The 15,669-nt window shown below is 41.6% G+C and overlaps 1 protein-coding gene across 10 annotated transcripts in view; it reads right to left on the bottom strand.

Moving 5' to 3' along the window:
- IQSEC1 (IQ motif and Sec7 domain ArfGEF 1) overlaps positions 1-15,669 on the bottom strand; it is a 486,955-nt gene that overhangs the window by 186,709 nt on the left and 284,577 nt on the right. The window contains exon 1 of one of the 10 annotated variants that reach the window (XM_074334193.2): positions 869-1,302. The exons of the other annotated variants lie outside the window; for them this stretch is intronic. Coding sequence (XP_074190294.1) covers positions 869-891 — 23 coding nt within the window. The 5' untranslated portion in view covers positions 892-1,302. Of the gene's footprint in view, positions 1-868; positions 1,303-15,669 lie in introns of those variants that run through there. 10 annotated transcript variants of the gene reach the window in all.

The following is a 15,669-nucleotide window of genomic DNA, read 5'->3' as shown; positions in this document are numbered from 1 at the left end:
AGGTCATGAACAGCCCCGAATGGCCGAGGTGGTGGGCCAACTGCCCAGGGCAGGGGGCGACCTAGAGCTGGTCTCAACCCCTATGGCCTTGGCAAGAAAAGGGTTCCTGCAAGGCCAGAGACCAAACATTGCTCACCCCCGAAGAACACAGCATATAGCCCAGGGAGCTGTGCAGGGGCTGCTATTCTAATCCGGATGCCCGAAAAGCCTGGCTTAACCAGGCACAGGCTTCGGTTTCCATAAATACCCATCAAATCTGTGATGTCACCAACCCCTACAGACATTGACAGCGTCTGCCACTGGCATTGTGTCCAGCAGACAGGCGCTCTGCCACTGGCCCATAGAACACCTGGGTGGCACGGGGGACACTGGTGCCCCTTACTCACAACAGTGAGCTGGACCTTGGCCTGTTGGTGGAGGACACAGCATCCTGTCCCACCTCAACCTTCCTGCCAACATTCCATCAGGCATAGCTTAAGTGCTAGTCATGGAGGAGTTGGGCACCAGAGGCTTTTTTTCAAATAGGCATGCTACCAATGCCAAAATGGTAGCATTGGGTCTGGGGTCCCTGTGTATGGATTTGGCGGGGGAGGGGGGTAGTTAAATGCCCTCAGAGATAGGGAATTTCACAGCCCAGTGAAGACCTGCTAACTAACAGCCTCTTTCTCATCGTTAACACGGACGAACACCTCTGATGCAGGCGACAAACGCTGACATCTCTGTGGGATGGCTAGCTCCCTCTGCAAGCCACCTGCAAGACAACCTGCCCCTCCCCCATTGGCCCCTTACTCCAGCTCCAAGCTCAACTGGAGCCCCTCTGGCCTCTGAACTCCAGAGTTTCAGGCATAAACCTGCCATATGTACTCACAAATAGCGTCTTCGGCAAGCCATCCTGTCTGGGGTCAGCTTCCCCCTTCTCTCTCTCCCTCTCCAGCTGAAGGCTCACTGTGGTTAAAGGAGGCGCAAGATGCTCAGGCGAGAAGTGGAAGGGAATAAAATTAAATCGAGGGGCGAGTCACATTCCCGGGGGTGGTGGTGGTGTTGGTGGTGGACTCCTCCAAGGAGGGTGGGGCGGGAGCAGGGGGGTGGAAGCAGCTGGCTCCCAGGGGCCCCAGCACGCAGGGCTCACACCAATTCCAGGAGCCCGCGAGAACGTCGAGCCACCACCATACTCTCCAGCTTGGGTGGGGGCGTCCGCCTCGCTGCTACCTGGGACCACCTGGGTTTTTTCCCCTCCCACACATCCGGGGTGGCGGGGCGCTGGAAGGAGAAGGGGTGGACTCCGGGCGTCTGCGCCGGATTTGCTCTCGCAGCATCCGGAGGAGGAGCGGGCGCGCGGTAGCCATCCCCAGCGCCTCAGGAGCTACGTAGTGTGGCCGCACCGGACCAATCGTTGAGACGCCCGTCGCCATGGCAACTGCAGCATCAGGCGCGGCCGCCCAGGGGCTCCTTAGCTGCAAAGTCATCCACCTGGCGGAGAGTGTCCGCGCGGGTGCGAGGGCGCTGTGGGCGCGCCAGGCCTTCCTAGCAAGCGCTGGAAATCCGTTGCTAAAATGCGCCCCTTCCCCTGAACCTGAGATGACGCTGCTTTCCGGGGTGGGTTCTCTGCCTTTGGTACAGAGAAATGCTGTGGAGTGCACAGGGTTGACGCCCTGGAGTCAGGCAGACCAATTCCCAAACTGGCGCTGCCTCCGTGAGACCGTGAGACCTTGGGCAAACCGCTTGCTTCTCTTCTTGGAGCCTTGGTTGATGCTACTGTCAAATGGGACTGTAATAGCTGTGTCCCAGAGTTCCAGGAGGGCTTACCACACACGAGCTGTACAGATGCATAGCTGGTATCATTTATGCTGGCCATGTCCTGAGGGTTTTATGGGGGTGGGAGAACTTCTGGTCTAGATGTGCACCCATTCATTCACTCACTCAGTCACTCACTCATTCATTCTACAAACACCCAGAGCACCTCCCACATATCAGGCACCGCTTTTGGACTGGCAATACAGTGGTGAAAAGAGCAACATATCTGCCCTCAGAGTGCTTACATTCTAAGGGCAAAATGGGAGATCAACACGTAGTCAAACATATAATTTTGAAGGGTGGTAATAAGGCTCAGGATGAAAATGAAACAGAAGGGGGAGGGGAGGAGAAGGGGGTTTGATGTAGAGGGAAGCCATCCACGTTAGAGGGAGCAGTCAGGGAAGGTGTCTCCAAAGGGGCATGTGGGGGCTGAGACCTAAATAACTGCAGAGCTAAGGGAAGAGCATTTCAGGCAGAGGGCAAGAGCTAGTGTGAAGGTCCAGAGGAAGAATAAGCATAGGGTACTTGAGTACATTTAGGAGGCAGTGTGGTAGAAGGGGGCGAGCCACTGGTAGGTGAAAGTGAGGCCCATTCATCCCCTCCTCCATAGTCACTTTTCTGTCACACACAGATCTCTCTCTCTCTCTCTCTCTCTCTCTCTCTCTCTCTCTCTGTTCTTATCTGACACTTAGCTGATCAGTCTGTTTCCTCTTCTATAAATCAGGAATTCCACACTTATCTCAGATACATGTGTGTGTGTGTGATTTTCACAAGCATTGTAACCCTCAGAACAACCTCAGTGAGGTATAAGATTTTCATCCTAGTTTACAGAGGAGAGAGCTAAAACCAGAGGTTAGCACCCAGCCCAAGGTCACACAGCTGGTGGGGCTACACCAGGGCAGTCTGGCCCAGAGTCTTGGCTCCTAAGTGCTTGCAAAGCTTCCTCACTGGGAAGATTACATGAGGGAATGGGGATGCATGCCCCAGCTGCTGGTTGGCAGCTCAGTGGGCCCTTCTTCTTCCCATTCTCTCTGGATTCTCAGATCCACTGAATTTAGGGGAAGGAGGGATGCTGCCTCTTTGAGTTTCATTCCTTCCTTTACAGTGGAGGACATGGAGCTCAAAGAGGCACCACCAAGTGGCAGAGGTGGGAGTGGGATCTGTTCTCGGGACCCATGTTCTCTCATGGAACCAGGGTGGAGCTGAGGCAGCGGTGTAGCCGCAATGCATGGCGTCAGAACTGCGCAATGCCCCCCGACTCACCTTCCTGAAGTGACTCTGGGAATGACCAACTTCCTACAACATGGACTTCCCTCCAGAGAAGAACGCTGCCATGTAAGTTGTCTTAGCATGTTACAGAGCCCACTCTACTTGGCTCCTCACTGGAGTTGCACAGGATTTTACTAATAACCCCCAAATAACTACAACCAGGAGGGCTTCATGAAGCTTGTTTTGTTCTAGGTCTAACGTTTAGTGACTCCTCAAAGGCACCCTATGAAGTAGGTCAATCACCACTTCTATTCAGAGAGGTCTCAACTCTATGCAGTGCTAGAGCCAAGGCTTGAACCCACATCTCTGCGGCTCCCAAGCCTGGGCCCTAACAACTCCCCTCGCGACCTCCTTAAAGCAGGGATTATTTTATCAAGTCTACTTTCCAGAGGAGAAAACGGAGGTTCAGAGCGAAGTGGGCCACCCCCAATTGCAGAGGCCACTCCAGTGTCTGGTCCCTTCCCCAGGTTTCCTATCTTGCTCCCAGGGGGGCCATGACATCCATCCGCTCATCTATTGCATTTTGGCACTTCCTCCTTATAAATTGACATGTATCTTTCTCATACGTTATGCTGTTATTTCAAAACAGGGTAAATGGCACAGACCCCAGCATTTAGAAACAAATGCCAAGTGTGTAGGTGTTGATAAGGCACCTGGGCAGTGTTTGCAGCTCACCTGGCTATTGTGATTTCTGACATTGAGTGTGCAGCACAGGGTGCACCATAATGGAGGCTCCAGGAATCGTGGAGCTAAGATGCTGACTCCGGCCCTGACTTGAGAACCTTCAGGCTTGTCCCTTCAGGAAGTGATGGAGGTGAGAGTGGGGCTCAGCAAGGGGGCGTGCCTGGGCCTAACCTGCACCACACCAAGCCCTCACCATCATCTCCAAGGGTTGGGTTTGCTAGCTCCACTTTCCAGCATGAAGCCCGAGGTCATGAGAAGGTCCAAGGGCACACAGTCAGCAATTGGTGCTGCAGGACTCCGGGCTGAATGGTGAGATTTTCCCAACTGTAATCAGATACCTGATGTGGTAAGGGTGTGGCAGCCAGCCTTTCCTGGCTGTAGTTGCAGGCTCACCCACCCACCCACCTCTGCAGGCCTGGAACTGGGCACAGCAGGAATCAGCGTTGGCACAGCTCTTCACCCCAACAATCACTCTGGGTAGCACTGGAAATGCTTGCATTCACCCCCGGGCCCCACCTCATCACTGTGGCCCCCTGGAAGCAACCCAGACTGGAAGGAGAAAGCAGCTGCCAAAGTGGGGTGGGGAAACATTCCACATCACGAACTCACCTCCTGACTGGAAAATTCCAGCCTGCAGGCTGACAGGCACATTCACACAAGGAGCCTTTTGCTACTGCAACCTTCAGCTTGACATGCTCCCATCTGTCCCCAGCATGAAAGAAACACGACCGCATTTGCACAGAGGATGGATGGAAAGGGCTAGAGCACAGTCAACAGATCCCCAAATCATGGACCTTCCAAGCCTCAGCCATGGAGTGCCAAGGGTTGAGCATCTTCCCACGGGGGCAGAATGGAACCCCCATCCTGCTTTTCAGGTCATCAACTGTTCTAATTGTGGAAATGCAGAGCCATCAACATTCTGACTCATCAAATCTCAGTATCACAAATCCTTCAAGTCCTGGATTTCCCAGTCCGCCCCCACCCCGCCCTGTTTGCTTAAGCTTTACATTTTAAACAAATGAAATCTTATTTGCAAATATAACATGGAAATCTCTTTTCCTTAAACAAAATGAAGTCCCTTTTGACCACTCCCATCAATCTTATTCCCCTCTGCCATCTCTGCAGAGGTAACCAGCTGCCATCTGTTTGAAGCACATCCTTCTAGAACATTTTCTAGGCATTTATCTATACTTATACGCTCATAAAAAATATAAAGTATCATGTGGACTCTGAAAAAAGGTATCATATTAAATAATGAAATTAAACAAAAATTTAAATACATTGAAAGGAATAAAAATGAATACCCTGAGCTCTGATCTACCTCCTACGCACTACAGGAATTATAACGTGTGAATCTGATGGAAGTCCCGTCACCACCCTCCCCTCCTCACACAACCACAGTGAATTCACTCCCACAGTAAACTTTCCTATGCAGTTTTCCTATGTAGATAGGTACCTGCAAACTGCATGAACATTTGCACGTTTTTAAAATTTTTTAAATTAGTTTCAGGTGTGCAAAACAACATAGTGATTAGACATTTACACACCTTACAAAGTAGTAACCCAATAAGTCTATTACCCATCTGACATTGTACATATTGTGTTTCCCCGAAAATAAGACCTAGCCGGACAATCAGCTCTAATGTGTCTTTTGGAGCAAAAATTAATGTAAAACCTGGTCTTATTTTACTATAAGACCGAGTCTATAATATAATATAATATAATATAATATAATATAATATAATATAATATAATATAATATAATACTGAGTCTTATATTAATTTTTGCTCCAAAAGATGCGTTACAGCTGATTGTCCAGCTAGGTCTTATTTTCGGAGAAACACAGTAGTTATTACAATATTATTAACTATATTCCCTATGCTGTACTTTATACCCATGTGACTATTTTTAAAATTACAGTTGTCATTCAATATTATTTTATATTAGTTTCAGGCATAATTTGTATTTCTTAATCCCTTCACCTTTCTGACCCATTCCCCAACCCTCCTCCCACCTAGTAACTGTCGGTTTATTATCTCTAACTATGAGTCTGTTTTTGTTCTGTTTGTTTATTTTGTTCTTTAGATTCCACATATAAGTGAGATCATATGGTATTTGTCTTTCTCGGTCTGACTTTTTCACTTAGCACCCTCTAGCATCCATGTTATTGCAAATGGTGAGATTTCATTCATTTTATGGCAGAGTAATACTCCATTGTATACATCTGACAATTAAGTTTGCAAACTTATCCTAAAAAAAAAAAAGGCTCCATACCTCATTGCTGAATATCACTACGGTCACCTTCAAAGTTCTCCCCTTGGGAAGCTATGCACCAATGCCAGAGCCTACTCCACCCTTCAAGCAATTTTGGAACTCTTTTTCTGGAATGGCGAACAGAGCTGTCATCATATTACACTTGATGTCCTAAATGTCATCAAAAGGTCTTCCTTTCAATATTTCCTTTCCCTTCAGGTAAAGAAAGAAGTCATTGGCAGCCAGATCAGGTGAGTAGGGAGGGTGTTTTTAACTATATTAATTCTTTCTGTCCATGAGCATGGTATATGCTTTTATTTATTTATATCTTCTTTAATTCCTCTCTTCAATGTCATAATTTTCTGAGTACAAGTTTTTACTTCCTTGGGTAAATTTATTCCTAAGTATTTAATATTTTTTGATGCAATTGTAAATGGGATTGTTTTCTTAATTTCTCTTTCTGATAGTTTGTTATTGGTGTATAAAATGCAACTGATTTCAGTATATTAATTTTGTATCCTGCTGCTTATTAAATTCATTTATTAGTTCTGTTCATTTTTTGGTGGAATCTTTGATGTTCTCTCTCTATATAATATTACGTCATGTGCAAATAATGACAGTGTTAGTTCTTCCTTTTCAATTTGGATGCCTTTTAATTCGTTTTCTTGTCTGATTGCTATGTCTAGGACTTTCAATACTATGTTGAATAAAAGTGGTGAAAGTGAACATCCTTGCCTTATTCCTGATCTCAAGAAGAATGCTTTAACTTTTCCCCTTTGAGTATGATGTTACATATATATTATGTATATTTTAAATGGATGCTGGATTTTGCCAAATGCTTTTTCTGCGTCTATTGATATGATCATATGATTTTTATTTTTTATTTTGTTTATATGGTGTATCATGTTAATTGATTTGTGGATATTGAACCAACTTTGTATATCAGGAATAAATCCCACTCCCACTTGATTGTGGTGTATGTTTTTTTTTTTCATGTATTGCTGAATTCAGTTTACTAATATTTTCTTGAGAATTTTTGCATCTATGTTTATCAGGGATAACAGCCTATAGTTTTCTTTTTTTTGTAATATCTTTGTCTTGTTTTGGAATCGGGGTAATGGTGATCTCATAGAATGAGGTTGGGGGCCTTCCCATCTCTTGAATTTATTGTAATAGTTTGAGAAGAGTAGGTGTTAAATGTTTTTTTGAATGTTTGGTAAAATTCACCTCTGAAGCCATCTGGTCCAGGACTTTTGTTTGTTGGGAGCTTGTTGATTGCTGATTCGATTTTATTAGTAGTAATCAATCAGTTCAGATTTTCTGTTTCTTCTTGATTCAGCCTTGGAATATTGTACACTTCTTGGAATTTATCCATTTTCCCCCAGATTATCCAATTTGTTGGTGTATAATACCTCATAGTATTTTCTTAAAATGTTTTGTATTTTTGTGGTGTCCACTGTGACTGCTCCTCTTTCATTTCTGACTTTATTTATTTGGGTGCTGTCTCTTTTTCTCTTGATGAGCCTGGTTAAAGATTTATCAATTTTGTTTATCTTTTCAAAGAAGAATGTTTTGGTTTCATTGATCTCTGTGTTTTTTTTAGGCTTATTATTATTTTTTTTTTAATTTCCACTCTAATCTTTATTACTTCCTTCCTTCTATTCACTTTTGGCTTTGTTTGCTGTACTTTTTCCAGTTCCCTTAGGTATAAAGTTAAACTGTTTATTTGAGATTTTTCTTGTTTCTTGACGTAGGCCTGAATTGCTATGAATTTCCCTCCTAGGACTGCTTTTGCTGTGTTCCATAGATTTTGGGTCCTTGTGTTTTCGTTTGTCTCAAGGCAGCTTTTAATTTCTTCCTTGATTTCATTGTTAACCCATTCACTGTTTAATAGCATATTATTTAGCCTCCATGTGTTTGTATGTTTTCCAGTTTTGTTGTTGTTAATTGATTTATAGTTTAGAGAAGACACTTGATATGATTTCAATCTTCTTAAATTTATTGAGCCTTGTTTTGTGCCTAATGTGTTCTATCTTGGAAAATATTTCAGGTGCACTTGAAAAACGTGTATATTCTGCTTTGGGATGAAATCCTCTCAATATCAATCAAATCCATCTGGTCTAATGTGTCATTTAAGGCCGCTGTTTCTTTTTTGATTTTCTGTCTGGAAGATCTGTCCGTTGATATTAATGAGGTGTTTAAGTCCTCGATTTTGATTGTGTTACTGTTGATCACTTCTTTTATGTCAGTCAATATCTGTTTTATATATTTAGATGTTTCTATTTTGGGTGCATAGATGTTTACTAGGGTTCTGTCCTCTTGTTCAACTGGTTCCTTTATCATTATGCAATGTCCTTTTTTGTCTCTTATTATAGCCCTTGTTTTAAAGTCTACTTTGTCTGGTATAAGTTCCCCAGCTGTTTTCTCATTTCCATTTGTGTGAAATATCTTATTCCATTCCTTTATGTTCAGTCTATGAGTGTCTTTCAGTCTGAGATGGGTCTGTTGTAGACAGCATACGCATGGATCTTGTTTTCTTATACATTCACCTACCATACATTTTTATCTATTTACATTTAAAGTGATTAATAATAGGTACATACTTATTGCCGTTTTATTACTCATATTATTTATTTTATTTTGTTTTTTATTTCTTTTCCTTCTTTTCTTTTCTTTTTTTAAAAAATTTATTGGGGTGACAATTGTTAGTAAAATTACATTGATTTCAGGGGTACAATACTGTACCACATCATCTATAAATCCCATTGTGTGTTCACCACCCAGAGTCAGTTCTCCTTCCATCACCATATATTTGATCCCCCTATACACTCATCTCCCACCCCCCAATCCCCTTACCCTCTGGTAACCACTAAACTGTTGTCTATGTCTATGAGTTTTTGTTTCTCATTTGTTTGTCTTGTTCTTTTGTTGTTTTGGGGTTATATACCACATATCAGTGAAATCATATGGTTTTCTGCTTTTTCTGTCTGACATATTTCGCTTAGCTTTATAATCTCAAGATCCATCCATGTTTTCACAAATGTTCCTATGTCATCTTTTCTTACCGCCGAATAGTATTCCATTGTGTATATATACCACAACTTCTTTATCCATTCATCTATCGAAGGATAGTTTGGTTGTTTCCATGTCTTGGCCACCGTAAACAAAGCTGCAATGAACATTGAAGCAGACGTGTCTTTATGTATAAATGTTTTCAGATTTTTTGGGTAGATACCCAGGAGAGGGATTGCTGGGTCATATGGCAATTCTACTTGTAATTTTTTGAGGAACCTCCACAATGCCTTCCATAGCGGCTGCACCAGTCTGCATTCCCACCAACAGTGTATGAGGGTTCCTTTTTCTCCACAGCCTCTCCAACGCTTGTTACTATTTGTCTTGTTGATGATAGCCATTCTGACTGGGGTGAGGTGATATCTCATTGTGGTTTTGATTTGCATTTCTCTGATGATTAGTGATGTTGAGCATTTTTTCATATGTCTATTTGCCATTTGTATGTCCTCTTTGGAGAAATGTCTCTTCAGTTCGTCTGCCCATTTTTCAATTGGGTTGCTCGTTTTTTGTTGTTGTTGAGTTTCATGAGTTCCTTGTATATTTTGGATATTAGCCCCTTATCGGAGGCACTGTTTGTGAAAATCTTCTCCCATTCAGTTGGTTGCGTCTTTATTTTGTCGATGGTTTCTTTTGCTGTGCAGAAGCTTTTAAGTTTCATATAGTCCCATTCGTTTATTTTAGCTTTTACTTCCCTTGCCTTTGGAGTCAAATTCATAAAATACTCTTTGAACCCAAGGTTCATAAGTTTAGTACCTATGTTTTCTTCTATGCAGTTTATTGTTTCAGGTCTTATACTTAAGTCTTTGATCCATTTTCAATTAATTTTGGTACATGGTGACAGATAGCAGTCCAGTTTCATTCTTTTGCACGTGGTTATTCAATTCCCCCCGCACCATTTATTGAAGAGACTGTCTTTTCTCCATTGTATGTTCTATGCTTCTTTGTCAAAAATTATCTGTCCATATTTATGTGGTTTTATTTCTGAGTTCTCAATTCTATTCCATTGATTTATGTGTCTGTTTTTCTGCCAATACCATGCTGTTTTGATTATTGTAGCCCTGTAGTACAAGCCAAAGTCAGGAAGTGTGATACCTCCATTATTGTTCTTTTCCTTAAGATTGCTTTGGCTATTCGGGGTCTTTTGTGGTTCAAACAAATCTGATGATGTTTTGTTCTATTTCTTTAAAAAATGCCATTAGGATTTTGATGGGGATTTCATTAAATTTGTATATTGCTTTGGGTAATATGGCCATTTTAACTATGTTGATTCTTCCAATGCATGAGCACAGAATGTCTTTCCATTTCTTTGTGTCTTCTTCAATTTCTTTTTAAAATGTCTTATACTTTTCAGCATATAGGTCTTTCACATCCTTGGTTAAGTTTATTCCCAGGTATTTTATTCTTTTTGCTGCAATTGCAAAAGGAATTGTTTTTTGTATTTCTTTTTCTGAGATTTCATTGTTAGTATATAGGAATGCAATGGAGTTTTGTACATTGATTTTGTAGCCGGAACTTTACTGTACTCGTTGATTGTTTCTAACAACTTTTTGGTGGAGTCTTTAGGATTTTCTATATGTAGCATCATGTCATCTGCAAAGAGTGACAATTTAACTTCTTTATTCCCAATTTGGATGCCTTTTATTTCTTTCTGTTGCCTGATTGCTCTGGCAAGGATTTCCAACACTATGTTGAAAAGTACAGGTGATAGGGGACAGCCCTGTCGTGTTCCTGAACGTTGAGCAAAGGGCTTCAGTTTTTCACCATTAATTATGAGATTAGCAGAGGGCTTTTCATATATGGCCTTTATTGTGTTAAGGTATTTTCGTTCTATACCTATTTTATTAAGTGTTTTAATCATAAATGGATATTGTATCTTGTCAAATGCTTTTTTTGCATCAATTGATATAATCATATGATTTTTGTCCTTTATTTTGTTTATGTGATGTATCACATTGGTGGATTTGCGGATGTTGAACCATCCTTGTGCCCCGCGGATGAACAACACTTGGTCGTGATGAATAATCTTTTTAATGCATTGTTGTATTCGATTTGCTAGAATTTTATTTAGGGTTTTTGCATCTGTATTCATCAGAGATATTGGTCTGTAGTTTTCTTTTTTTATGTTGTCCTTACCAGGTTTTGGTATCAGGATAATGTTGGCCTCATAAAATGAGTTAGGGAGTACTGTTTCTTCTTCAAATTTTTGGAAGAGTTTGAGCAGGATTGGTATTAGATCCTCTTTGAAGGTTTGGTAGAATTCACTAGTGAAGCCATCTGGTGCCGGACATTTGCTTTTGGGAAGGTTTTGGATGACTGATTCAATTTCGTTACTGGTGATCGGTCTGTTTAGATTTTCCAGTTCTTCATGGTTCAGCCTTGGAAGGCTATATTTTTCTAAGAACTTGTCCATTTCTTCTAGGTTATTTACTTTGGTGGCATATAGTCCTTCATAGTATTCTTGGATGATCCTTTGTATTTCTGTGGCATCCGTGATAACTTCCCCTTTTTCATTTCTGATTTTGTTAATTAGTGTCTTCTCTCTTTTTATCTTAGTGAGTCTAGCCAAGAGTTTGTCAATTTTGTTAATCTTTTCAAAGAACCAGCTCTTTGTCACATTAATTTTTCCTATTGTCTTTTTGTTCTCTATTTCATTTAGTTCTGCTCTCATTTTTGTTATTTCCTTTTTTCTGCTTACCTGGGTTTCATTTGTTCTTCTTTTTCTAGTTCTTTAAGGTGTAACCTGAGGTTATTTATTTGGGAGTTTTCTTGTTTCTTGAGATAGGCCTGTAATGATACAAATCTCCCTCTTAAAACTGCTTTCGCTGCATCCCCAAAATTTTGGTAGTATGTATTTTCATTGTCATTTATTTCTATGTATCTTTTGATCTCTCCTCTAATTTCTTCTTTGACCCGGTCATTCTTTAAAACTATGTTGTTTAATCTCCATATATTTGTGTTTTATCCTGCTTTCTTTTTGCAGTTGATATCCAATTTCAAAGCCTTGTGATCAGAGAATATGCTTGGGATGATTTCAATCTTCTTAAATTTGCTGAGGCTGATTTTATGTCCCAATATATGGTCTATCCTTGAGAATGTTCCATGTACACTAGAAAAAAATGTATAGTCTGATGTTTTAGGATGAAGTGTTCTATATATGTCAATTATGTCCATTTCATGTAATGTGTCATTTTGGGCTGTTATTTCGTTATTTATTTTCTGGTTGGATGAACTATCCATAGCTGTCAATGATTTATTTAAGTCCCCTAGAATAATTGTGTTTTGGTCAATTTCTCCCTTTAGTTCTGTTAGTAGTTGCTTGGTATATTTCGGTGCTCCCTGATTGGGGGCATAAATATTGATGACTATTATGTCTTCTTGTTGTATAGTCCCCTTCACCATTATGAAATGTCCATCTTTGTCTCTTGTTATCTTTTTCACCTTGAAGTCTGTTTCATCTGATACCATTATGGCTACACCTGATTTTCTCTGGGTACCATTTGCTTGGAGTGTCAATTTCCACCGTTTCACTTTGAGTCTATGCTTGTCCTTGTAGCTGAGATGTGTCTCTTGGAGACAGCATATGGTTGGGTTTAGTTTTTTGATACAATCTGCTACACTGTGCCTTTTTATTGGTGAGTTCAGTCCATTTACATTTAGGGTGATTATTGATATGTGAGGATTTCCTGTCATTCTATCTTTAGTTTTCTGGTAAGGCTGTGTTTCTTTGCCTTTTTGTTGTTGTCTATTATTTCTGTGTGGTGGTATTCTATGATGTTTCCCTCTGTGTCTTCTTTTATTACAGTACATATTTCAGTTCTGGATTTTTTTTTGAGTGGTTACCCCTAAGTTTATGTAAAAGAGAGTTTGATATTTAGAGTATTCCGTTTTCTTCAGCACGCTTACTTTCTCCATTCTCGTATTCCGGTTCAGGCCTTTACTCTCCCCTTTCTTATGTTTTGGTTGCCACAAATTGTCCCTGTTGATGGTGGTCGAATAGCCTCCTTTAGTATTTCTTGTAGTGCACGTCGCGTATTTGAAAATTCCCTCAGCTTCTGTATGTCTGGAAAGGTCTTAATTCCTGCTTCATATCTAAAAGATATCTTTGCTGGATGTATTATTCTTGGCTCATAATTTCTCTCTTTCAATAGTTTGAATATTTGTTTCCACTCTCTCCTGGCTTATAGAGTTTCTGCTGAAAAATTTGATGATAATCTAACGGGCTTTCCTTTGTAAGTTACCGTCTTCTTTTCCCTGGCTGCCTTGAGGATTCTTTCTTTGTCGTTGATTTTAGACAGCTTCAATACAATGTACCTTGGAGAAGGCCTGTTGGGATTGATGTAATTAGGTGTTCTATTTGCTTCTTGGATTCGAGGTTCCAGTTCTTTCCACAAGTTTGGGAAGTTCTCATCAATAATTTGTTTGAATATATTCTCTGTTCGCTTCTCTTTTTCTTCTTCTTCTGGTATGCCCATTATTCTTATATTGCTCTTTCTGATGGAGTCAGAAAGTCCTTGTAGAGTTCTTTCATTTCTTTTAAGTCTCAAGTCTCTTTCTTCTTCCATCTGTGTCATTTCCAGGTTTCTATCTTCTATGTCACTGATTCTTTCCTCCATCTGGTCAACTCTACTACCTAAGCTGGCTATTTCATTCTTAATTTCCTCTATTGAGTTCTTAATCTCCAGAAATTCTATTTGGTTCTTTTTTAAAATTTCAATCTCTTTCATAAAATGCTCATGTTGTTCTTTGATTGTGTTTCTGAGTTCATTAAATTGCCTTTCTGTGTTTTCTTGCATCTCGTTGAGTTTCTTCAGAACTGCAATCTTGAATTCTCTGTCATTGAAGTCACTTATTGCCATGTCTTTAAGTTCCTTTTCTGGAGACTTTTCACTTTCTTTCTGAGCTGTCTTGTTGCCTTGGTTATTCATGGCAATTACTGATTTATAATTTCTCTTCCTAGACATCTACAAGAGTGGTTTCTGCAACAGGTTGATAGGAAGAGGTCTTTCTTTTGTTTTCCAGTATGTGTTTGCAGAATGTTTTATTTTCTCTTCAACTGCAGCCTTTTTTCTCTCTCACACGGTAGTGCTATGTTTTCTCTGCACTATTCCAGTTTCTCACACAATGAGAGGATTCCCTGGGAGACTGGCTTCTCCTCTGTTAAGAGTTCGCCTGGGTCACAGGGTGCAGTGTCCGTGTGGGTATGCAGAGAGCTTTTGAAATTCCAAAGCTGTTCCTGCACCAGACTCAGAGCCCGTATGTTTCAGCAGTTCTGTTTACTCCTGCAGGGATCCACCCAGATAGGTGGGGCCAGGGCCGGGGTGAGTTGTGAGAGGTGGCCCAGAGCAATGGTGGTGACCACCACCACAGCCGGTCCTGCTTCCACAGCTCCCTCCCCTTTTCCAGAACTAGTTGGGCTGTGAATCTGTGTCTTCAGGCCACAGTTCTCAGAACAGCAAATATTCTGTTCTTTTGATCTGACACTGCTACTGTTCTGCTTCTAGCTCCGTGCAATTGGGGGTGGGGCGAGCTCTGGGAGGGTAGGTAGAGGGTGGTTAGTCTCAGTTTCTAAGGCTTCCGTTCTCTGCTCGGCAGTGAGGGCTTAAACCACTGTTTTCAGCCTCTTCCCTCAGTCTTTTCTCCGAGGTCTCTGCCGTGAGGGTGGTTCAGCCATGTTATATGCTGTCCCCTCAGCCCTGTCAGCCATAAACGGAGCCCTAGCTGTCCGAGTTCTTCCCTCTCCCGCAGCTGTGGTAGTTCCAGGAAGCAGCGAGTTTGGAGCACTGAGCTAGGTCTGCGTCCCGTGCCCGCGCGGCTCCGTCTCCACACTTCTCCCTTCCCTCGTTCCCTGCTCACCCGATTTGCCCACCTTTAGGTGAATTCAGTAGTGGGCCTCTTCGTCTTGCCTGTCTGCTGTGCAGGGAGTCCTTTGTGGAGTTATTGTGTTCGATTAGTTGTGAATTCCAGGGGAGCTTTACAGAGGCTCACCTCATGCCGCCATTTTGATCACCTCTCTCCCTTCTTCTTTTGTTAAAGTCCCTCAAATAAGTCCCCATTATATTTCTTGTAATACTGGTTTGGTGGTAGTAAATTCCTTTAGCTTTTTCTTGTCTGGGAAGCTCTTTATTACTCCTTCAATTTTAAATGATATCCTTGCTGGGTAGAGGAGTCTTGGTTGTAGGTCCTTGGTTTTCATCACTTTGAATATTTCAAGCCAATCCCTTCCAGCTTGCAAAGTTTCTGTTGAGAAATCAGCTGGCAGTCCAATGGGAGCTCCCTTGTAGGTAACTAACTGCTTTTCTCTTGCTGCTTTTAAGACTCTCTCTTTGTCTTCCATGTTTGGCATTTTTATTATAATGTGTCTTGGTGTGGGCCTATTTGGGTTCATCTTGTTTGGGACTCTCTGCACTTCCTAGGCTTATAAATCTATTTCCTTGACCAGGTTAGGTATTTCAGTCATTATTTCTTCAAATAGGTTCTCGATCTTTTGCTCCCTCTCTTCTTCTTCTGGTACTCCCAAGATGCAAATGTTGTTACACTTGATGTTGTCCCAGAGGTTCCTTGAACCATATTCATTTTTAAAATTCTTTTTTTCTTTT

The sequence above is a fragment of the Rhinolophus sinicus genome, chromosome 17, assembly GCF_057876585.1.
Source record: "Rhinolophus sinicus isolate RSI-liver-muscle chromosome 17, RSI-T2T, whole genome shotgun sequence".
Classification (NCBI taxonomy): Eukaryota; Metazoa; Chordata; class Mammalia; order Chiroptera; family Rhinolophidae; genus Rhinolophus; species Rhinolophus sinicus.
This window is presented reverse-complemented; position numbering and strand designations above follow the sequence as displayed.